This window comes from Pimephales promelas, chromosome 1 (assembly GCF_988280905.1).
Source record: "Pimephales promelas chromosome 1, fPimPro1.hap1.1, whole genome shotgun sequence".
Lineage (NCBI taxonomy): Eukaryota > Metazoa > Chordata > Actinopteri > Cypriniformes > Leuciscidae > Pimephales > Pimephales promelas.
In genome coordinates this window covers 53,128,748-53,155,997 of record NC_142769.1, presented here as the reverse complement: position 1 = coordinate 53,155,997, position 27,250 = coordinate 53,128,748, and the positions used below count along the sequence as shown (strand labels likewise).

Here is a 27,250-nt window from a genome sequence, read left to right as displayed (position 1 = left end):
AATTCCTTCAAAATCTACAACAGATCATACAACTACAACTACAGTCCCTCTTATAACAACAACAACACAACTAACATCTACAAATGAAACAAAGTTCACAATTCCTTCAAAATCTACAACAGATCATACAACTACAACTACAGTCCCTCTTATAACAACAACAACAGAACTTACATCTACAAATGAAACAAATTCCATAATTCCTTCAAAATCTACAACAGATCATACAACTACAACTACAGTCACTCTTACAGCAACAACAACAAAACTTACATCTACAAATGAAACAAAGTCAATAATTCCTTCAAAATCTACAACAGATCATACAACTACAACTACAGTCCCTCTTATAACAACAACAACAGAACTTACATCTACAAATGAAACAAAGTCCATAATTCCTTCAAAATCTACAACAGATCATACAACTACAACTACAGTCACTCTTACAGCAACAACAACAAAACTTACATCTACAAATGAAACAAAGTTTACAATTCCTTCAAAATCTACAACAGATCATACAGCTACAACTACAGTCCCTCTTACAGCAACAACAACACAACTTACATCTACAAATGAAACAAAGTCCACAATTCTTTCAAAATCTACAACAGATCATACAACTACAACTACAGTCCCTCTTACAGCAGCAACAACAACACAACTTACATCTACAAATGAAACAAAGGCCATAATTCCTTCAAAATCTAAAATAGATCATACAACTACAACTACAGTCACTCTTACAGCAACAACAACAAAACTTACATCTACAAATGAAACAAAGTTTACAATTCCTTCAAAATCTACAACAGATCATACAGCTACAACTACAGTCCCTCTTACAGCAACAACAACACAACTTACATCTACAAATGAAACAAAGTCCACAATTCTTTCAAAATCTACAACAGATCATACAGCTACAACTACAGTCCCTCTTACAGCAACAACAACACAACTTACATCTACAAATGAAACAAAGTCCACAATTCTTTCAAAATCTACAACAGATCATACAACTACAACTGCAGTCCCTCTTACAGCAACAACAACACATTTTACATCTACAAATGAAACAAAGGCCACAATTCCGTCAAAATCTACAACAGAACAGACGGCTACAACTACAGTCCCTCTTACAGCAACAACAACAACACACCTTACATCTACAAATGAAACAAAGTCCATAATTCCTTCAAAATCTACAAAAGATCATACAACTACAACTACAGTCACTCTTATAACAACAACACAACTTACATCTACAAATGAAACAAAGTCCATAATTCCTTCAAAATCTACAACAGAACAGACGGCTACAACTACAGTCACTCTTATAACAACAACACAACTTACATCTACAAATGAAACAAAGGCCATAATTCCTTCAAAATCTACAACAGATCATACAACTACAACTACAGTCCCTCTTACAGCAACAACACAACTTTCATCTACAAATGAATCAAAGTCCACAATTCCTTCAAAATCTACAACAGATCATACAACTACAACTACAGTCCCTCTTACAGCAGCAGCAACAACACAATTTACATCTACAAATGAATCAAAGTCCATAATTCCTTCAAAATCTACAACAGAACAGACGGCTACAACTACAGTCACTCTTATAACAACAACAACACAACTAACATCTACAAATGAATCAAAGTCCATAATTCCTTCAAAATCTACAACAGAACAGACGGCTACAACTACAGTCACTCTTATAACAACAACAACACAACTTACATCTACAAATGAAACAAAGGCCACAACAATTCCTTCAAAATCTACAACAGAACAGACGGCTACAACTACAGTCCCTCTTACAGCAACAACACAACTTACATCTACAAATGAATCAAAGTCCACAATTCCTTCAAAATCTACAACAGATCATACAACTACAACTACAGTCCCTCTTATAGCAACAACAACACAACTTACATCTACAAATGAAACAAAGTCCATAATTCCTTCAAAATCTACAACAGATCATACAACTACAACTACAGTCCCTCTTATAGCAACAACAACACAACTTACATCTACAAATGAATCAAAGTCCACAATTCCTTCAAAATCTACAACAGATCATACAACTACAGTCCCTCTTACAGCAACACAACTTACATCTACAAATGAAACAAAGTCCATAATTCCTTCAAAATCTACAACAGAACAGACGGCTACAACTACAGTCCCTCTTATAACAACAACAACACAACTTACATCTACAAAAGAAACAAAGTCCACAATTCCTTCAAAATCTACAACAGATCATACAGCTACAACTACAGTCACTCTTACAGCAACAACAACACAACTTACATCTACAAATGAAACAAAGTCCACAATTCCTTCAAAATCTACAACAGAACAGACGGCTACAACTACAGTCCCTCTTACAGCAACAACAACACAACTTACATCTACAAATGAAACAAAGTCCACAATTCCTTCAAAATCTACAACAGATCATACAACTACAGTCCCTCTTACAGCAACAACAACACAACTTACATCTACAAATGAAACAAAGGCCACAACAATTCCTTCAAAATCTACAACAGAACAGACGGCTACAACTACAGTCCCTCTTACAGCAACAACACAACTTACATCTACAAATGAATCAAAGTCCACAATTCCTTCAAAATCTACAACAGAACAGACGGCTACAACTACAGTCACTCTTACAGCAACAACAACACAACTTACATCTACAAATGAATCAAAGTCCACAATTCCTTCAAAATCTACAACAGATCATACAGCTACAACTACAGTCACTCTTACAGCAACAACAACACAACTTACATCTACAAATGAAACAAAGTCCACAATTCCTTCAAAATCTACAACAGAACAGACGGCTACAACTACAGTCCATCTTACAGCAACAACAACACAACTTACATCTACAAATGAAACAAAGTCCACAATTCCTTCAAAATCTACAACAGAACAGACGGCTACAACTACAGTCCCTCTTACAGCAACAACAACACAACTTACATCTACAAAAGAAACAAAGTCCACATTTCCTTCAAAATCTACAACAGATCATACAGCTACAACTACAGTCCATCTTACAGCAACAACAACACAACTTACATCTACAAATGAAACAAAGGCCACACCAATTCCTTCAAAATCTACAACAGAACAGACAGCTACAACTACAGTTCCTCTTACAGCAACAACAACACAACTTAAATCTACAAATGAATCAAAGTCCACAATTCCTTCAAAATCTACAACAGATCATAAAGCTACAACTACAGTCACTCTTATAACAACAACACAACTTACATCTACAAATGAAACAAAGTCCACAATTACTTCAAAATCTACAACAGATCATAAATCTACAACTACAGTCACTTCTATAACAACAACACAACTTACATCTACAAATGAAACAAAGTCCATAATTCCTTCAAAATCTACAACAGATCATAAATCTACAACTACAGTCACTTCTATAACAACAACACAACTTACATCTACAAATGAAACAAAGTCCACAATTCCTTCAAAATCTACAACAGATCATACAGCTACAACTACAGTCCCTCTTACAGCAACAACACAACTTACATCTACAAATGAATCAAAGTCCATAATTCCTTCAAAATCTACAACAGATCATAAAGCTACAACTACAGTCACTCTTATAACAACAACACAACTTACATCTACAAATGAAACAAAGTCCATAATTCCTTCAAAATCTACAACAGATCATACAGCTACAACTACAGTCCCTCTTACAGCAACAACACAACTTACATCTACAAATGAAACACAGTCCACAATTCCTTCAAAATCTACAACAGATCATACAACTACAACTACAGTCCCTCTTACAGCAACAACACAACTTTCATCTACAAATGAAACACAGTCCACAATTCCTACAAAATCTACAACAGATCATACAACTACAGTCCCTCTTACAGCAACAACACAACTTACATCTACAAATGAATCAAAGTCCGTAATTCCTTCAAAATCTACAACAGATCATACAACTACAACTACAGTCCCTCTTACAGCAACAACACAACTTTCATCTACAAATGAAACACAGTCCATAATTCCTTCAAAATCTACAACAGATCATACAACTACAACTACAGTCCCTCTTACAGCAACAACACAACTTACATCTACAAATGAAACACAGTCCACAATTCCTTCAAAATCTTCAACAGATCATACAACTACAACTACAGTCCCTCTTACAGCAACAACACAACTTTCATCTACAAATGAAACACAGTCCATAATTCCTTCAAAATCTATAACAGATCATACAACTACAACTACAGTCCCTCTTACAGCAACAACACAACTTTCATCTACAAATGAAACACAGTCCACAATTCCTTCAAAATCTTCAACAGATCATACAACTACAACTACAGTCCCTCTTACAGCAACAAGACAACTTTCATCTACAAATGAAACACAGTCCATAATTCCTTCAAAATCTACAACAGATCATACAACTACAACTACAGTCACTCTTACAGCAACAACACAACTTACATCTACAAATGAATCAAAGTCCGTAATTCCTTCAAAATCTACAACAGATCATACAACTACAACTACAGTCCCTCTTATAACAACAACACAACTTACATCTACAAATGAATCAAAGTCCGTAATTCCTTCAAAATCTATAACAGATCATACAACTACAACTACAGTCCCTCTTACAGCAACAACACAACTTTCATCTACAAATGAAACACAGTCCACAATTCCTTCAAAATCTTCAACAGATCATACAACTACAACTACAGTCCCTCTTACAGCAACAAGACAACTTTCATCTACAAATGAAACACAGTCCATAATTCCTTCAAAATCTACAACAGATCATACAACTACAACTACAGTCCCTCTTACAGCAACAACACAACTTACATCTACAAATGAATCAAAGTCCATAATTCCTTCAAAATCTACAACAGATCATACAACTACAACTACAGTCCCTCTTACAGCAGCAACAACAACACAACTTACATCTACAAATGAAACAAAGTCCATAATTCCTTCAAAATCTACAACAGATCATACAACTACAACTACAGTCCCTCTTACAGCAACAACACAACTTACATCTACAAATGAATCAAAGTCCGTAATTCCTTCAAAATCTACAACAGATCATACAACTACAACTACAGTCCCTCTTACAGCAACAACACAACTTACATCTACAAATGAAACACAGTCCACAATTCCTTCAAAATCTACAACAGATCATACAACTACAACTACAGTCCCTCTTACAGCAACAACAACACAACTTACATCTACAAATGAATCAAAGTCCATAATTCCTTCAAAATCTACAACAGATCATACAGCTACAACTACAGTCCCTCTTACAGCAACAACAACACAACTTACATCTACAAATGAAACAAAGTCCATAATTCTTTCAAAATCTACAACAGAACAGACGGCTACAACTACAGTCACTCTTATAACAACAACACAACTTACATCTACAAACGAAACAAAGTCCATAATTCCTTCAAAATCTACAACAGATCATATAACTACAACTACAGTCCCTCTTACAGCAACAACAACACAACTTACATCTACAAATGAAACAAAGGCCACAACAATTCCTTCGAAATCTACATCAGAACAGACGCCTACAACTACAGTCCCTCTTATAACAACACAACTTACATCTACAAATGAAACAAAGTCCATAATTCCTTCAAAATCTACAACAGAACATACAACTACAACTACAGTCCCTCTTACAGAAACAACACAACTTACATCTACAAATGAAACACAGTCCACAATTCCTTCAAAATCTTCAACAGATCATACAACTACAACTACAGTCCCTCTTACAGCAACAACAACACAACTTACATCTACAAATGAATCAAAGTCCATAATTCCTTCAAAATCTACAACAGATCATATAACTACAACTACAGTCCCTCTTACAGCAACAACACAACTTACATCTACAAATGAATCAAAGTCCACAATTCCTTCAAAATCTACAACAGAACAGACGGCTACAACTACAGTCACTCTTACAGCAACAACAACACAACTTACATCTACAAATGAATCAAAGTCCACAATTCCTTCAAAATCTACAACAGATCATACAGCTACAACTACAGTCACTCTTACAGCAACAACAACACAACTTACATCTACAAATGAAACAAAGTCCACAATTCCTTCAAAATCTACAACAGAACAGACGGCTACAACTACAGTCCCTCTTACAGCAACAACAACACAACTTACATCTACAAAAGAAACAAAGTCCACATTTCCTTCAAAATCTACAACAGATCATACAGCTACAACTACAGTCCATCTTACAGCAACAACAACACAACTTACATCTACAAATGAAACAAAGGCCACACCAATTCCTTCAAAATCTACAACAGAACAGACAGCTACAACTACAGTTCCTCTTACAGCAACAACAACACAACTTAAATCTACAAATGAATCAAAGTCCACAATTCCTTCAAAATCTACAACAGATCATAAAGCTACAACTACAGTCACTCTTATAACAACAACACAACTTACATCTACAAATGAAACAAAGTCCACAATTACTTCAAAATCTACAACAGATCATAAATCTACAACTACAGTCACTTCTATAACAACAACACAACTTACATCTACAAATGAAACAAAGTCCATAATTCCTTCAAAATCTACAACAGATCATAAATCTACAACTACAGTCACTTCTATAACAACAACACAACTTACATCTACAAATGAAACAAAGTCCACAATTCCTTCAAAATCTACAACAGATCATACAGCTACAACTACAGTCCCTCTTACAGCAACAACACAACTTACATCTACAAATGAATCAAAGTCCATAATTCCTTCAAAATCTACAACAGATCATAAAGCTACAACTACAGTCACTCTTATAACAACAACACAACTTACATCTACAAATGAAACAAAGTCCATAATTCCTTCAAAATCTACAACAGATCATACAGCTACAACTACAGTCCCTCTTACAGCAACAACACAACTTACATCTACAAATGAAACACAGTCCACAATTCCTTCAAAATCTACAACAGATCATACAACTACAACTACAGTCCCTCTTACAGCAACAACACAACTTTCATCTACAAATGAAACACAGTCCACAATTCCTACAAAATCTACAACAGATCATACAACTACAGTCCCTCTTACAGCAACAACACAACTTACATCTACAAATGAATCAAAGTCCGTAATTCCTTCAAAATCTACAACAGATCATACAACTACAACTACAGTCCCTCTTACAGCAACAACACAACTTTCATCTACAAATGAAACACAGTCCATAATTCCTTCAAAATCTACAACAGATCATACAACTACAACTACAGTCCCTCTTACAGCAACAACACAACTTACAACTACAAATGAATCAAAGTCCGTAATTCCTTCAAAATCTACAACAGATCATACAACTACAACTACAGTCCCTCTTACAGCAACAACACAACTTTCATCTACAAATGAAACACAGTCCATAATTTCTTCAAAATCTACAACAGATCATACAACTACAACTACAGTCCCTCTTACAGCAACAACACAACTTTCATCTACAAATGAAACACAGTCCATAATTCCTTCAAAATCTACAACAGATCATACAACTACAACTACAGTCCCTCTTACAGCAACAACACAACTTTCATCTACAAATGAAACACAGTCCACAATTCCTTCAAAATCTTCAACAGATCATACAACTACAACTACAGTCCCTCTTACAGCAACAACACAACTTTCATCTACAAATGAAACACAGTCCATAATTCCTTCAAAATCTATAACAGATCATACAACTACAACTACAGTCCCTCTTACAGCAACAACACAACTTTCATCTACAAATGAAACACAGTCCACAATTCCTTCAAAATCTACAACAGATCATACAACTACAACTACAGTCCCTCTTATAACAACAACACAACTTTCATCTACAAATGAAACACAGTCCATAATTCCTTCAAAATCTACAACAGATCATACAACTACAACTACAGTCCCTCTTACAGCAACAACACAACTTACATCTACAAATGAATCAAAGTCCATAATTCCTTCAAAATCTACAACAGATCATACAACTACAACTACAGTCCCTCTTACAGCAGCAACAACACAACTTACATCTACAAATGAAACAAAGTCCATAATTCCTTCAAAATCTACAACAGATCATACAACTACAACTACAGTCCCTCTTACAGCAACAACACAACTTACATCTACAAATGAATCAAAGTCCGTAATTCCTTCAAAATCTACAACAGATCATACAACTACAACTACAGTCCCTCTTACAGCAACAACACAACTTACATCTACAAATGAAACACAGTCCACAATTCCTTCAAAATCTACAACAGATCATACAACTACAACTACAGTCCCTCTTACAGCAACAACAACACAACTTACATCTACAAATGAATCAAAGTCCATAATTCCTTCAAAATCTACAACAGATCATACAGCTACAACTACAGTCCCTCTTACAGCAACAACAACACAACTTACATCTACAAATGAAACAAAGTCCATAATTCTTTCAAAATCTACAACAGAACAGACGGCTACAACTACAGTCACTCTTATAACAACAACACAACTTACATCTACAAACGAAACAAAGTCCATAATTCCTTCAAAATCTACAACAGATCATATAACTACAACTACAGTCCCTCTTACAGCAACAACAACACAACTTACATCTACAAATGAAACAAAGGCCACAACAATTCCTTCGAAATCTACATCAGAACAGACGCCTACAACTACAGTCCCTCTTATAACAACACAACTTACATCTACAAATGAAACAAAGTCCATAATTCCTTCAAAATCTACAACAGAACATACAACTACAACTACAGTCCCTCTTACAGAAACAACACAACTTACATCTACAAATGAAACACAGTCCACAATTCCTTCAAAATCTTCAACAGATCATACAACTACAACTACAGTCCCTCTTACAGCAACAACAACACAACTTACATCTACAAATGAATCAAAGTCCATAATTCCTTCAAAATCTACAACAGATCATATAACTACAACTACAGTCCCTCTTACAGCAACAACAACACAACTTACATCTACAAATGAAACAAAGGCCACAACAATTCCTTCGAAATCTACATCAGAACAGACGCCTACAACTACAGTCCCTCTTATAACAACACAACTTACATCTACAAATGAAACAAAGTCCATAATTCCTTCAAAATCTACAACAGAACATACAACTACAACTACAGTCCCTCTTACAGCAACAACACAACTTACATCTACAAATGAAACACAGTCCACAATTCCTTCAAAATCTTCAACAGATCATACAACTACAACTACAGTCCCTCTTACAGCAACAACACAACTTACATCTACAAATGAAACACAGTCCACAATTCCTTCAAAATCTTCAACAGATCATAAAGCTACAACTACAGTCCCTCTTACAGCAACAACACAACTTACATCTACAAATGAATCAAAGTCCATAATTCCTTCAAAATCTACAACAGATCATACAACTACAACTACAGTCCCTCTTACAGCAACAACACAACTTACATCTACAAATGAAACACAGTCCACAATTCCTTCAAAATCTACAACAGATCATAAAGCTACAACTACAGTCCCTCTTACATCAACAACAACACAACTTACATCTACAAATGAAACAAAGTCCACAATTCCTTCAAAATCTACAACAGATCATACAACTACAACTACAGTCCCTCTTACAGCAACAACAACAACACAACTTACATCTACAAATGAAACAAAGTCCATAATTCTTTCAAAATCTACAACAGAACAGACGGCTACAACTACAGTCACTCTTATAACAACAACACAACTTACATCTACAAACGAAACAAAGTCCATAATTCCTTCAAAATCTACAACAGATCATATAACTACAACTACAGTCCCTCTTACAGCAACACAACTTACATCTACAAATGAAACAAAGGCCACAACAATTCCTTCAAAATCTACAACAGATCATACAACTACAACTACAGTCCCTCTTACAGCAACAACAACACAACTTACATCTACAAATGAAACAAAGTCCACAATTCCTTCAAAATCTACAACAGAACATACAACTACAACTACAGTCCCTCTTACAGCAACAACACAACTTACATCTACAAATGAAACAAAGTCCACAATTCCTTCAAAATCTACAACAGATCATACAACTACAACTACAGTCCCTCTTACAGCAACAACACAACTTACATCTACAAATGAAACAAAGTCCACAATTCCTTCAAAATCTACAACAGATCATACAACTACAACTACAGTCCCTCTTACAGCAACAACACAACTTACATCTACAAATGAAACAAAGTCCACAATTCCTTCAAAATCTACAACGGATCATACAACTACAACTACAGTCCCTCTTACAGCAACAACAACACAACTTACATCTACAAATGAATCAAAGTCCACAATTCCTTCAAAATCTACAACAGATCATACAACTACAACTACAGTCCCTCTTATAACAACAACACAACTTACATCTACAAATGAAACACAGTCCACAATTCCTTCAAAATCTACAACAGATCATACAACTACAACTACAGTCCCTCTTACAGCAACAACAACACAACTTACATCTACAAATGAAACAGAGTCCACAATTCCTTCAAAATCTACAACAGATCATAAAGCTACAACTACAGTCACTCTTATAACAACAACAACACAACTTACATCTACAAATGAAACAAAGTCCACAATTCCTTCAAAATCTACAACAGATCATATAACTACAACTACAGTCCCTCTTACAGCAACACAACTTACATCTACAAATGAAACAAAGGCCACAACAATTCCTTCGAAATCTACAACAGAACAGACGCCTACAACTGCAGTCCCTCTTATAACAACACAACTTACATCTACAAATGAAACAAAGGCCACAACAATTCCTTCAAAATCTACAACAGAACAGACGGCTACAACTGCAGTCCCTCTTACAGCAACAACAACACAACTTACATCTACAAATGAAACAAAGTCCACAATTCCTTCAAAATCTACAACAGATCATACAACTACAACTACAGTCCCTCTTACAGCAACAACACAACTTACATCTACAAATGAAACAAAGTCCACAATTCCTTCAAAATCTACAACAGATCATACAACTACAACTACAGTCCCTCTTATAACAACAACACAACTTACATCTACAAATGAAACACAGTCCACAATTCCTTCAAAATCTACAACAGATCATACAACTACAACTACAGTCCCTCTTACAGCAACAACAACACAACTTACATCTACAAATGAAACAGAGTCCACAATTCCTTCAAAATCTACAACAGATCATAAAGCTACAACTACAGTCCCTCTTACAGCAACAACAACACAACTTACATCTACAAATGAAACAGAGTCCACAATTCCTTCAAAATCTTCAACAGATCATACAACTACAACTACAGTCCCTCTTACAGCAACAACAACACAACTTACATCTACAAATGAAACAAAGTCCAAAATTCCTTCAAAATCTTCAACAGATCATACAACTACAACTACAGTCCCTCTTACAGCAACAACACAACTTACATTTACAAATGAAACACAGTCCACAATTCCTTCAAAATCTTCAACAGATCATACAACTACAACTACAGTCCCTCTTACAGCAACAACACAACTTACATCTACAAATGAAACACAGTCCACAATTCCTTCAAAATCTACAACAGATCATACAGCTACAACTACAGTCCCTCTTACAGCAACAACACAACTTACATCTACAAATGAAACACAGTCCACAATTCCTTCAAAATCTTCAACAGATCATACAACTACAACTACAGTCCCTCTTACAGCAACAACAACACAACTTACATCTACAAATGAATCACAGTCCACAATTCCTTCAAAATCTACAACAGATCATACAACTACAACTACAGTCCCTCTTACAGCAACAACAACACAACTTACATCTACAAATGAATCACAGTCCACAATTCCTTCAAAATCTACAACAGATCATACAACTACAGTCCCTCTTACAGCAACAACACAACTAACATCTACAAATGAAACAAAGTCCACAATTCCTTCAAAATCTACAACAGATCATACAACTACAACTACAGTCCCTCTTACAGCAACAACAACACAACTTACATCTACAAATGAATCACAGTCCACAATTCCTTCAAAATCTACAACAGATCATACAACTACAACTACAGTCCCTCTTACAGCAACAACACAACTTACATCTACAAATGAAACACAGTCCACAATTCCTTCAAAATCTACAACAGATCATACAACTACAACTACAGTCCCTCTTACAGCAACAACACAACTTACATCTACAAATGAAACAAAGGCCACAACAATTCCTTCGAAATCTACATCAGAACAGACGCCTACAACTGCAGTCCCTCTTATAACAACACAACTTACATCTACAAATGAAACAAAGGCCACAACAATTCCTTCAAAATCTTCAACAGAACAGACGGCTACAACTGCAGTCCCTCTTACAGCAACAACAACACAACTTACATCTACAAATGAATCAAAGTCCACAATTCCTTCAAAATCTACAACAGATCATATAACTACAACTACAGTCCCTCTTACAGCAACACAACTTACATCTACAAATGAAACAAAGGCCACAACAATTCCTTCGAAATCTACATCAGAACAGACGCCTACAACTGCAGTCCCTCTTATAACAACACAACTTACATCTACAAATGAAACAAAGGCCACAACAATTCCTTCAAAATCTACAACAGAACAGACGGCTACAACTGCAGTCCCTCTTACAGCAACAACAACACAACTTACATCTACAAATGAATCAAAGTCCACAATTCCTTCAAAATCTACAACAGATCATATAACTACAACTACAGTCCCTCTTACAGCAACACAACTTACATCTACAAATGAAACAAAGGCCACAACAATTCCTTCGAAATCTACATCAGAACAGACGCCTACAACTGCAGTCCCTCTTATAACAACACAACTTACATCTACAAATGAAACAAAGGCCACAACAATTCCTTCAAAATCTACAACAGAACAGACGGCTACAACTGCAGTCCCTCTTACAGCAACAACAACACAACTTACATCTACAAATGAATCAAAGTCCACAATTCCTTCAAAATCTACAACAGATCATACAACTACAACTACAGTCCCTCTTACAGCAACAACACAACTTACATCTACAAATGAAACAAAGTCCACAATTCCTTCAAAATCTAAAACAGATCATACAACTACAACTACAGTCCCTCTTATAACAACAACACAACTTACATCTACAAATGAAACAAAGTCCACAATTCCTTCAAAATCTACAACAGATCATACAACTACAACTACAGTCCCTCTTACAGCAACAACAACACAACTTACATCTACAAATGAATCAAAGTCCACAATTCCTTCAAAATCTACAACAGATCATATAACTACAACTACAGTCCCTCTTACAGCAACACAACTTACATCTACAAATGAAACAAAGGCCACAACAATTCCTTCAAAATCTACAACAGAACAGACGGCTACAACTGCAGTCCCTCTTACAGCAACAACAACACAACTTACATCTACAAATGAATCAAAGTCCACAATTCCTTCAAAATCTACAACAGATCATACAACTACAACTACAGTCCCTCTTACAGCAACAACACAACTTACATCTACAAATGAAACAAAGTCCACAATTTCTTCAAAATCTACAACAGATCATACAACTACAACTACAGTCCCTCTTACAGCAACAACACAACTTACATCTACAAATGAAACACAGTCCACAATTCCTTCAAAATCTACAACAGATCATAAAGTTACAACTACAGTCCCTCTTACAGCAACAACAACACAACTTACATCTACAAATGAAACAGAGTCCACAATTCCTTCAAAATCTTCAACAGATCATACAACTACAACTACAGTTTTTCTTACAGCAACAACAACACAACTTACATCTACAAATGAAACAAAGTCCATAATTCCTTCAAAATCTTCAACAGATCATACAACTACAACTACAGTCCCTCTTACAGCAACAACACAACTTACATCTACAAATGAAACACAGTCCACAATTCCTTCAAAATCTACAACAGATCATACAACTACAACTACAGTCCCTCTTACAGCAACAACACAACTTACATCTACAAATGAAACAAAGTCCACAATTTCTTCAAAATCTACAACAGATCATACAACTACAACTACAGTCCCTCTTACAGCAACAACACAACTTACATCTACAAATGAAACACAGTCCACAATTCCTTCAAAATCTACAACAGATCATAAAGCTACAACTACAGTCCCTCTTACAGCAACAACAACACAACTTACATCTACAAATGAAACAAAGTCCACAATTCCTTCAAAATCTATAACAGATCATACAACTACAACTACAGTCCCTCTTACAGCAACAACACAACTTACATCTACAAATGAAACAGAGTCCACAATTCCTTCAAAATCTTCAACAGATCATAAAACTACAACTACAGTCCCTCTTATAACAACAACACAACTTACATCTACAAATGAAACAAAGTCCACAATTCCTTCAAAATCTACAACAGATCATACAACTACAACTACAGTCCCTCTTACAGCAACAACAACACAACTTACATCTACAAATGAATCACAGTCCACAATTCCTTCAAAATCTACAACAGATCATACAACTACAACTACAGTCCCTCTTACAGCAACAACAACACAACTTACATCTACAAATGAATCACAGTCCACAATTCCTTCAAAATCTATAACAGATCATACAACTACAACTACAGTCCCTCTTACAGCAACAACAACACAACTTACATCTACAAATGAAACAAAGTCCACAATTCCTTCAAAATCTATAACAGATCATACAACTACAACTACAGTCCCTCTTATAGCAACAACAACACAACTTACATCTACAAATGAAACAAAGTCCATAATTCCTTCAAAATCTACAACAGATCATACAACTACAACTACAGTCCCTCTTACAGCAACAACAACACAACTTACATCTACAAATGAAACAAAGTCCACAATTCCTTCAAAATCTATAACAGATCATACAACTACAACTACAGTCCCTCTTATAACAACAACAACACAACTAACATCTACAAATGAAACAAAGTCCATAATTCCTTCAAAATCTACAACAGATCATACAACTACAACTACAGTCCCTCTTATAGCAACAACAACACAACTAACATCTACAAATGAAACAAAGTCCATAATTCCTTCAAAATCTTCAACAGATCATAAAGCTACAACTACAGTCCCTCTTACAGCAACAACACAACTTACATCTACAAATGAAACAAAGTCCACAATTCCTTCAAAATCTACAACAGATCATACAACTACAACTACAGTCCCTCTTACAGCAACAACAACACAACTTACATCTACAAATGAAACAAAGTCCACAATTCCTTCAAAATCTACAACAGATCATACAACTACAACTACAGTCCCTCTTACAGCAACAACACAACTTACATCTACAAATGAAACACAGTCCACAATTCCTTCAAAATCTACAACAGATCATACAACTACAACTATAGTCCCTCTTACAGCAACAACAACACAACTTACATCTACAAATGAAACAAAGTCCACAATTCCTTCAAAATCTACAACAGATCATACAACTACAACTACAGTCCCTCTTACAGCAACAACACAACTTACATCTACAAATGAAACACAGTCCACAATTCCTTCAAAATCTACAACAGATCATACAACTACAACTACAGTCCCTCTTACAGCAACAACAACACAACTTACATCTACAAATGAAACACAGTCCACAATTCCTTCAAAATCTACAACAGATCATACAACTACAACTACAGTCCCTCTTACAGCAACAACACAACTTACATCTACAAATGAAACAAAGTCCACAATTCCTTCAAAATCTACAACAGATCATACAACTACAGTCCCTCTTACAGCAACAACAACACAACTTACATCTACAAATGAAACACAGTCCACAATTCCTTCAAAATCTACAACAGATCATACAACTACAACTACAGTCCCTCTTACAGCAACAACACAACTTACATCTACAAATGAAACAAAGTCCACAATTCCTTCAAAATCTATAACAGATCATACAACTACAACTACAGTCCCTCTTACAGCAACAACAACACAACTTACATCTACAAATGAAACAAAGTCCACAATTCCTTCAAAATCTATAACAGATCATACAACTACAACTACAGTCCCTCTTACAGCAACAACACAACTTACATCTACAAATGAAACAAAGTCCATAATTCCTTCAAAATCTACAACAGATCATACAACTACAGTCCCTCTTACAGCAACAACAACACAACTTACATCTACAAATGAATCAAAGTCCACAATTCCTTCAAAATCTACAACAGATCATACAACTACAGTCCCTCTTACAGCAACAACAACACAACTTACATCTACAAATGAAACAAAGTCCACAATTCCTTCAAAATCTACAACAGATCATACAACTACAACTACAGTCCCTCTTACAGCAACAACACAACTTACATCTACAAATGAAACACAGTCCACAATTCCTTCAAAATCTACAACAGATCATACAACTACAACTACAGTCCCTCTTACAGCAACAACAACACAACTTACATCTACAAATGAAACAAAGTCCACAATTCCTTCAAAATCTACAACAGATCATACAACTACAACTACAGTCCCTCTTACAGCAACAACACAACTTACATCTACAAATGAAACAAAGTCCACAATTCCTTCAAAATCTATAACAGATCATACAACTACAACTACAGTCCCTCTTACAGCAACAACAACACAACTTACATCTACAAATGAAACAAAGTCCATAATTCCTTCAAAATCTACAACAGATCATACAACTACAGTCCCTCTTACAGCAACAACAACACAACTTACATCTACCAATGAAACACAGTCCACAATTCCTTCAAAATCTACAACAGATCATACAACTACAGTCCCTCTTACAGCAACAAAAACACAACTTACATCTACAAATGAAACAAAGTCCACAATTCCTTCAAAATCTACAACAGATCATACAACTACAACTACAGTCCCTCTTACAGCAACAACAACACAACTTACATCTACAAATGAATCAAAGTCCACAATTCCTTCAAAATCTACAACAGATCATACAACTACAACTACAGTCCCTCTTACAGCAACAACAACACAACTTACATCTACAAATGAAACAAAGTCCACAATTCCTTCAAAATCTACAACAGATCATACAACTACAACTACAGTCCCTCTTACAGCAACAACACAACTTACATCTACAAATGAAACACAGTCCACAATTCCTTCAAAATCTACAACAGATCATACAACTACAACTACAGTCCCTCTTACAGCAACAACAACACAACTTACATCTACAAATGAAACACAGTCCACAATTCCTTCAAAATCTACAACAGATCATACAACTACAACTACAGTCCCTCTTACAGCAACAACAACACAACTTACATCTACAAGTGAAACACAGTCCACAATTCCTTCAAAATCTACAACAGATCATACAACTACAACTACAGTCCCTCTTACAGCAACAACAACACAACTTACATCTACAAATGAATCAAAGTCCACAATTCCTTCAAAATCTACAACAGATCATACAACTACAACTACAGTCCCTCTTACAGCAACAACAACACAACTTACATCTACAAGTGAAACACAGTCCACAATTCCTTCAAAATCTACAACAGATCATACAACTACAACTACAGTCCCTCTTACAGCAACAACAACAACACAACTTACATCTACAAGTGAAACACAGTCCACAATTCCTTCAAAATCTACAACAGAACAGACGGCTACAACTACAGTCACTCTTATAACAACAACACTACTTACATCTACAAATGAATCAAAGTCCACAATTCCTTCAAAATCTACAACAGATCATACAACTACAACTACAGTCCCTCTTACAGCAACAACACAACTTACATCTACAAATGAAACAAAGTCCATAATTCCTTCAAAATCTACAAAAGATCATACAACTACAACTACAGTCACTCTTATAACAACAACACGACTTACATCTAAAACAGAACTCAGCATCCGAGAGCCCTCACAAACATCTGCAACTGGCTTCGGCACAACCACTCTACATGGAACAACGTCAGTGCATATGCTGATTACCAACCATCTGCAAACTCAGGTACTGTTACCTACACAGCAAACCACAAGCTGCACTGTACTTTTAAAGGTTGAGCTGTGTAACCAAGCAACAGAATTGTAATATTCAAGTGACATTAAAAAAAATATCTCTGCACTTCTTTTTACTGACATCACATTCCACATCACAACCCTCAGCAAGCAATGCCTTTACCTCATTCATCTTCATTCATTCAGCTTTCCCCTACGCATAGAACTGAGGGATCCAATGCTTTGTTCAACTCCATCCATTTCATTTCATCAGCCATGTTTGACACAAACAAGTACAACCAAGTATCCAGCTTTCCATAGAATCAGCAGGCCACAATGTACTGATAAGCATCAGCATCTTGTACCATACTTTGATCAAAGCCAAAATTCGCAACCACAGCTTTTAGAAATAAGTTCACCCTTCTTTACTCACCCATTGGATGAATTTCAGAATCCTTTCCAAAGTGTCGATACGTGTCACTCATGGCTTGATCATTCCAGATGTAGGCCTTGATTGGGCCTACCGCATGCCCGCATGTCCTTCTTGGGAGTTTTCTGACTTAATGTAGTGGCTTCCTTTCCTTCTTAAGCCACTTCCGTGAGGGAAAGTATACTTGACGCTACATCTGTTTCAACAAGACTTGAGCAGCTTTATTGTAACAAAAAGGTGAAAACTTGAAGACAAATCAGTGCTCCGAAACAAACAGTGTTGTGTAATGTAGGTCTCCCTTTCCCTCTGCCCTTCTTCTTCTTCTTGGTTTGATATTTTATGCCGGTTGGCAATCCAACTTTCGGTGCATTACCGCCACCAACTGGACTGGAGTGTGAAGCACTTAAAAATAAAAACAATAATCAACTTATAAAAAAAACTAACCATCTCCTATACTTCAAATTCTCCAGTCTATTCCTATTTCTTTGATATACTTCATTATAGCATTGTATATTTTTACTTGTTCTACGTGCTTTCCCAATAAACTTTCCATACTGAATACTCCCACACCCTATTTCCTTACTATCCTCTTAAGTACTAACCTTTCTTTTCCATATTTTTCACATTTACTTAAAACATGTTCAATTGTTTCTGCCTGACCACAATACAGTACATACATTTTCCCGTATCATGTTTTCCTATCTTTAACAAGGAATGATTTAATCGTGTGTGCCCTATTCTAACACGAGACAAAATTGTATCCTCTTTCCTATTCCTAAAAACACTTCTTCCATGTCCTACTTGCTTCTGAATACTATACAAGTTTCTACCCTTCCCCTCATTATCCCATTGTTCTTGCCATTTATTTTTTATGAATTCTTTTATTTTACTTTTAACTTAATTTTTGCTCAACGTCACTTGCACATTAACCTCATTATGTTTTACTAATTGCTTTGCTAATCTATCTACCACTTCATTTGCCTCCAGCCCCACATGAGCAGAAACCCATACAAACACTATTAAGCTTTCACTACTAATTCTTAGCAAACTAGCAAGTATCTCATATATAATGTCTTGCCTTAATACATTATTTCCACTAACGTTACTTGTGATTGCTGCAAACGAATCAGAACATATAGCTACTACTCCCCTCTGCCCTTGCCACATCACTTCCTGTTTAAGATGGCTATCTTCAGGAAGTCCCCAAAAAGGGGTTCAATTCCTTCATTTACCACAGGGCGGTGCAGACAGTAGTTACAAACAACCATGACGTTAAGTAACATTATTAATAGCCTTATGGCTCCTAGAGGTTGTAAAATATAAAAATTTGCATGGCCTATAGATTGTGTAACAAAACACCATCAAAAAAACACACATGACAATAAAATAATGGAATATACATGAACTAAACACTTATTATGAGACAAAACAACAGAGCGGGGGATCCGATTACCGAAACCCTCTGTAACTCAGAGATTTTTAAAACAAATAAGTAATTTGGCAAATAAATAAATGACGTAAATGTATTACCATAATTTTATAATGGAAGTTTTATTGTACAAATCAAAACGAGCAAATTTATAGTAACGAATAACGTTAATGTTAATCAGCGAGTCCACAAATGTCTTGGGTGTGCAGAGCATTCACAGCCTAATAAACCACACACCCCTGATATACATTTTTGTGATGCACCGATATGAACGTTTTGGCCGATACCGATAACCGATAATACTGTACATTCAAAAGCCGATGACCGATATACTGCCCGACAAATCTAAATTCAAATTTTGCTATACTTTGATAGCCTGAATACAAAGACAAAAGATCCAAAGTTGTAAACATGCACTGTGAACTAACATGAACACAAATATTTCACAACCTGAATTCCGGAAAAGTTGCGACGTTTTTTAAATTTGAATAAAATGAAAACTAAAAGACTTTCAAATCAAGACTGTTTTTCACAATAGAACATAGAGAACATAACAAATGTTCAAACTGAGCAATTTTACACTTTTATCCACTAAATGAGCTCATTTCAAATTTGACACCTGCTACAGGTCTCAAAATAGTTGGTTCTATTGTGAATAAAATATTGGCTCATGTGATTTGAAAGTCTCAAAGTTTTCATTTTATTCAAATTTAAAAAACGTCCCAATTTTCCGGAATTCTTGTTGTATTAATATTAACAAAGGCTATAGTTCATGTTAGTTAATGCATCAAATGAGACCTTATTGTAAAGTGTTAACAAAACGTCTATTGACTAACAACATTTTTTAAATTCAATTAAAATAAAACACCTAAATAATGCAAACAATTCATTGGATAACATTGTGCTGCATATAGATGGATAAATAAAACGGAATCGCCCCCGCACGGAACCATATTGTTGATGAACAGTAGTAGTAATTAATAACAATGCATCAATATTTTTGAAAAAAAAAAAAAACAAACATTTTTAATATGACAGTAATAGTGAACATCTTTATTATTAGGCTTACCGTTTCAAATGAGGTTCATCATTGTTGTTTGATTGCGTGCGCTGAAGCTGAAGAGAACGAGCACCGGGAACATTTACAGTACATTTATCCAAAATGACTTACAGTGCATTTTAATTACACATTTACATTCTTATTAGTTCTTGCTTTCCCTGGGAATCGAACTTATGACCTTGGCGTTGCAAGTGCCCACACTTTACTATTTGAGCTGTTCAGAACTTTTATATTAGAGATTAATCAGATGTTTATATCCCATAAATGTAATATTACGAGTTATATCCAGCCCGTTCTCATCACAAGGCGTCATATATGACGCTTTTGCCAAAGCGTAGACATCCAACACACATGGCACCCTTTAGCGTCAATATGAGACGCAGATATACATGGGCCAGAAGGCGCCTCCTAGTGGTGTAACCCTAACCCTACCCCAGACCTAAACCTACCCATAACCGAAGTGTGTTATATTGATGCTAAAGGGTGCCGTGCGATTAAACATGCATCACATTTAGTATTCATGCACATAGCTTCATTACAAAAAGTACAGCAATTATTCAATTACTCCTTCAATACATGTCTACATGAATAATATCATAAAATTCCATATGAATGTCCCACATTTCTGTCCATTGTAAATGGTGGTGATTTTGTTGACCCCGTGGTAACTTAGTCAAATTGAACCATTTTAATTTTCTTTACAGGGAACAGTTTCAAGACAAGGAGTGACTCCGGATTCCAAGCCAATATCAATGGACACATCCGCAACATTTCCAACCTCTCAGGAAATAAATGACTCAATATCTTCTCCTGAGTCTTTAGCTCACGAACACCGGGACTCAACTTTGGGTTTATCCATTCAGCCAGAGATAAACGATCCCGAATCGGAAGCAACTACAATGACAGACAACTTGTCCTCAAAACCAACAGATCTGACCAGAGAAGGAAACGTTGATAACTCACAACAAGAACCCATGTTTAAAATGATCACCTTTGATTACCCGCTGGTGAATCAAGTCACAATCATGAGCGTCAAGACCAAACATTCACACAAATCTACTCAAAGGTGAAGTGTGCCATTCGATTGGACAGAAACTCTCTGCGCTCTGCTCAAGAGATGATCATACAAGCAATGAACTACAAGAATATTCCAGTTATGTCAACGTCAGTCAGATCATATGATCGAGTGCTTATAACAACCCAACGAACAAACACTGAAATAAAAATAAGGGAAACAGGAAACACATTTTAAAGAACCGGTTTAAAGTTGAATTTCAGCAAAAAATCTAATATGACACAATCTGTATCATTTGTAGACTTATGTTATTAAGGTTGTAGTGATACAGTTTTATGCTAAAACCTGTCAATCACGCCATTTAAACCAGAAGACATTCCTCTTTTCTACATTTCACCCAGTACAGACTGAATAAAACGGATAACTGGAGTGTGTCTTGCAAGAAAATATTAATTCAGTCTTTCCCATTTTATTTATTGTATTATTTGCAGTTTCCTTGTGATTATCAGTTAAATTAGTAATTACTTTACTTAGTTTATCCTACACCATTTTTTTCATCAGAATGTTATGAATAGTATTGTAAAAAGGGCCACGAAATCGATTCGTGGTGAAGGTTTCAAGCGTGTTCTGTCTTTTCCAAGCAAAGTGTTTTTTAATTAAACGCAACACATTTAATCTATTAACTCGTTTCATCTGACTCCATAAAATGAAAAGGGTTTATCAATGATATCTGTGCATCATTTAATACATTAATATTCGACTATTCCTTTTAACTCTAATGAAAATAAAGTCAAAGTCTGTTAGAATAGTCAAGAATAACAATTTATTATGTCAGGTAAATGTATTATTACGGTTCCACAAGATAATCAGAGCAAACCATCAATTGTTTTAGGACAAAGGAACTTTACCCAACATATTACATGAGCTGAGCCTTGAAGACACAACATCACGGGCTGATCTGAATACAGAAAGCAGCCCCGAGCTCTTAAGTAGCCAGACCTTAATATGTTAATCACCAGGTTTCAATGGAAAGTTACCATGTTTATCGGGGGCAGACCATTTGCTTGGTTGTAATTTGCATTCAGACAACAAGGCTTTGTGTGACAGTGATTCCTAAACTTCTTAAAAACCGTATTACCTTTTCTTTTATTACTTTGGGAATGAGACATTATTACCAGTCACCCTGAGACCATCAAAATGACTCCAAACAATCCTTAGAGATGATCAGATTCACATTAAAACCATATTCTTGTGTGAGCTTTCAGTATCATTGACTGAGAGAGTGAAAGAGAGAAGATGCAGATAAGATGTTCAGAGAAAAGGGGGTAGGGTGTCAAATGCTAATTTGCAACCAATGCCTTTTGTCTTTAGAGGCCACTGGTCAGATATTTTCTCTTTAACCAGTTTTTCCAGACTTACAGTATTTTTTTTTTTTTTACTTTATTTAACCAGGAAAATCTCTGTGAGATTAAAAATCTCTTTCACAGGAGAGTCCTGGCCAAGAGCGGACAGCAGTCACAGTCACAACTTACAGACTGAAACAACAAATATACAATAAAAACACTTTCAATGAGTCTTCTTCGAGTGACCGAATAATAGATTTAATCGTTCCATAGGCACCGGAATATATTATGAATATTGTTGACTCCTATGACAAATTGCTTATGATTTAAAGCTTATGATTTTCAAACGTGGGGCTGAACTGTAGGATTCACATTACATGACTGGCTCTCTGTGAAATCAGGAGTGTTCACACCACACGACACAACGTGATTGATCCGCAACAGGAGGTAACGCACTACACCATTTGACAACAACAACTCAACAACTCTGTCACCCAACAATCTATCTCGTCTACAAACCACGTTTTGTCACGAAAAAATCACGCCTTACAACGAACTGGAAAAAGACGCGAAGCAGCACGTGCGCCAATACCCAGCGAAGAAGACTGACCTCAACCCATGCCTTGCTCTGATTGGCTGTGGCTCATGACATCACTGAGGTTGAGGCGTGCGACAGCTCTGGATATCTAGCATGCTAGATATTTTTCTGGGCTCAGCGAGGCATCAGCGAGGCGTCTGCGATATGCCTGCGAGTGTCCGCGAGGCATCTGCGATCTGTCTGCGAGCGTCTGCGAGGCGTCTGCGATACGCCTGCGAGTGTCCGCGAGGCATCTGCGATCTGTCTGCGAGGCGTCTGCGATAGGCCTGCGAGTGTCCGCGAGGCATCTGCGATCTGTCTGCGAGGCGTCTGCGATAGGCCTGCGAGTGTCCGCGAGGCATCTGCGATCTGTCTGCGAGGCGTCTGCGATAGGCCTGCGAGTGTCCGCGAGGCGTCTGCGATAGGCCTGCGAGTGTCCGCGAGGCATCTGCGATCTGTCTGCGAGGCGTCTGCGATAGGCCTGCGAGTGTCCGCGAGGCGTCTGCGATAGGCCTGCGAGTGTCCGCGAGGCATCTGCGATCTGTCTGCGAGGCGTCTGCGATAGGCCTGCGAGTGTCTGCGAGGCGTCTGCGATCTGTCTGCGACCGTCTGCGATAGGCCTGCGAGTGTCCGCGAGGCATCTGCGATCTGTCTGCGAGGCGTCTGCGATACGCCTGCGAGTGTCCGCGAGGCATCTGCGATCTGTCTGCGAGCGTCTGCGAGGCGTCTGCGATACGCCTGCGAGTGTCCGCGAGGCATCTGCGATCTGTCTGCGAGGCGTCTGCGATAGGCCTGCGAGTGTCCGCGAGGCATCTGCGATCTGTCTGCGATAGGCCTGCGAGTGTCCGCGAGGCATCTGCGATCTGTCTGCGAGCGTCTGCGAGGCGTCTGCGATACGCCTGCGAGTGTCCGCGAGGCATCTGCGATCTGTCTGCGAGGCGTCTGCGATAGGCCTGCGAGTGTCCGCGAGGCATCTGCGATCTGTCTGCGAGGCGTCTGCGATAGGCCTGCGAGTGTCCGCGAGGCATCTGCGATCTGTCTGCGAGGCGTCTGCGATAGGCCTGCGAGTGTCCGCGAGGCGTCTGCGATAGGCCTGCGAGTGTCCGCGAGGCATCTGCGATCTGTCTGCGAGGCGTCTGCGATAGGCCTGCGAGTGTCCGCGAGGCGTCTGCGATAGGCCTGCGAGTGTCCGCGAGGCATCTGCGATCTGTCTGCGAGGCGTCTGCGATAGGCCTGCGAGTGTCTGCGAGGCGTCTGCGATCTGTCTGCGACCGTCTGCGATAGGCCTGCGAGTGTCCGCGAGGCATCTGCGATCTGTCTGCGAGGCGTCTGCGATACGCCTGCGAGTGTCCGCGAGGCATCTGCGATCTGTCTGCGAGCGTCTGCGAGGCGTCTGCGATACGCCTGCGAGTGTCCGCGAGGCATCTGCGATCTGTCTGCGAGGCGTCTGCGATAGGCCTGCGAGTGTCCGCGAGGCATCTGCGATCTGTCTGCGATAGGCCTGCGAGTGTCCGCGAGGCATCTGCGATCTGTCTGCGAGCGTCTGCGAGGCGTCTGCGATACGCCTGCGAGTGTCCGCGAGGCATCTGCGATCTGTCTGCGAGGCGTCTGCGATAGGCCTGCGAGTGTCCGCGAGGCATCTGCGATCTGTCTGCGAGGCGTCTGCGATAGGCCTGCGAGTGTCCGCGAGGCATCTGCGATCTGTCTGCGAGGCGTCTGCGATAGGCCTGCGAGTGTCCGCGAGGCATCTGCGATCTGTCTGCGAGCGTCTGCGATACGCCTGCGAGTGTCCGCGAGGCATCTGCGATCTGTCTGCGAGCGTCTGCGAGGCGTCTGCGATACGCCTGCGAGTGTCCGCGAGGCATCTGCGATCTGTCTGCGAGGCGTCTGCGATAGGCCTGCGAGTGTCCGCGAGGCGTCTGCGATAGGCCTGCGAGTGTCCGCGAGGCATCTGCGATCTGTCTGCGAGGCGTCTGCGATAGGCCTGCGAGTGTCTGCGAGGCGTCTGCGATCTGTCTGCGACCGTCTGCGATAGGCCTGCGAGTGTCCGCGAGGCATCTGCGATCTGTCTGCGAGCGTCTGCGAGGCGTCTGCGATACGCCTGCGAGTGTCCGCGAGGCATCTGCGATCTGTCTGCGAGTGTCCGCGAGGCATCTGCGATACGCCTGCGAGTGTCCGCGAGGCATCTGCGATCTGTCTGCGAGCGTCTGCGAGGCGTCTGCGATACGCCTGCGAGTGTCCGCGAGGCATCTGCGATCTGTCTGCGAGTGTCCGCGAGGCATCTGCGATACGCCTGCGAGTGTCCGCGAGGCATCTGCGATCTGTCTGCGAGTGTCCGCGAGGCATCTGCGATCTGTCTGCCATCTGTCTGTGATGCATCTGCGATCCTTCTGCGAGTGTCTGAGAGGCATCTGCGAAGAGTCTGCAATGCGCCTGTGAGGCGTCTGCGATCCGTCTGTGTGCGTCTGCGAGGTGTCTATTTAAATGTGGCTTAATCCTGGCTTAATCTGAGGGCTTGAGGAGGTTTCCAAAGGACGAGTAAACATGGGTCTGCGATGCGTCCGCGATACGTCCACGATGCGTCTGCGATGCGTGTACGATCAGTCTGCGATGCGTCTGCAATGCGTGTACGAGGCGTTGATGCGTCTGCGATCCGTCAGTGAGAGTCTGCGATGCGTCTGCGAGGCGTCTGCGATCAGTCTGCGATGCGTCTGCGATGTGTGTACGATCCGTCTGTGAGCGTCTGCGATGCGTCTACGAGGCGTCGATGCGTCTGCGATCCGTCAGTGAGAGTCTGCGATGCGTCTGCGATGTGTGTACGATCCGTCTGTGAGCGTCTGCGATGCGTCTGCGATGTGTGTACGATCCGTCTGTGAGCGTCTGCGATGCGTCTACGAGGCGTCGATGCGTCTGCGATCAGTCTGTGAGCGT

At 38.5% G+C, this 27,250-nt stretch overlaps 1 protein-coding gene across 1 annotated transcript in view; it reads left to right on the top strand.

The window, feature by feature from the left end:
• The window catches only part of LOC120477361 (uncharacterized), a 33,599-nt gene extending 10,445 nt beyond the window's left edge, over nucleotides 1–23,154 (top strand). The window contains exons 2-6 of the mRNA XM_089127358.1: nucleotides 10,080–10,802; nucleotides 12,015–12,592; nucleotides 15,566–16,061; nucleotides 16,827–18,478; nucleotides 22,089–23,154. Coding sequence (XP_088983484.1) covers nucleotides 10,080–10,802; nucleotides 12,015–12,592; nucleotides 15,566–16,061; nucleotides 16,827–18,478; nucleotides 22,089–22,454 — 3,815 coding nt within the window. The 3' untranslated portion in view covers nucleotides 22,455–23,154. The remainder of the gene's footprint in view (nucleotides 1–10,079; nucleotides 10,803–12,014; nucleotides 12,593–15,565; nucleotides 16,062–16,826; nucleotides 18,479–22,088) is intronic.
• The last annotated feature ends 4,096 nt before the right edge of the window (nucleotides 23,155–27,250 follow it).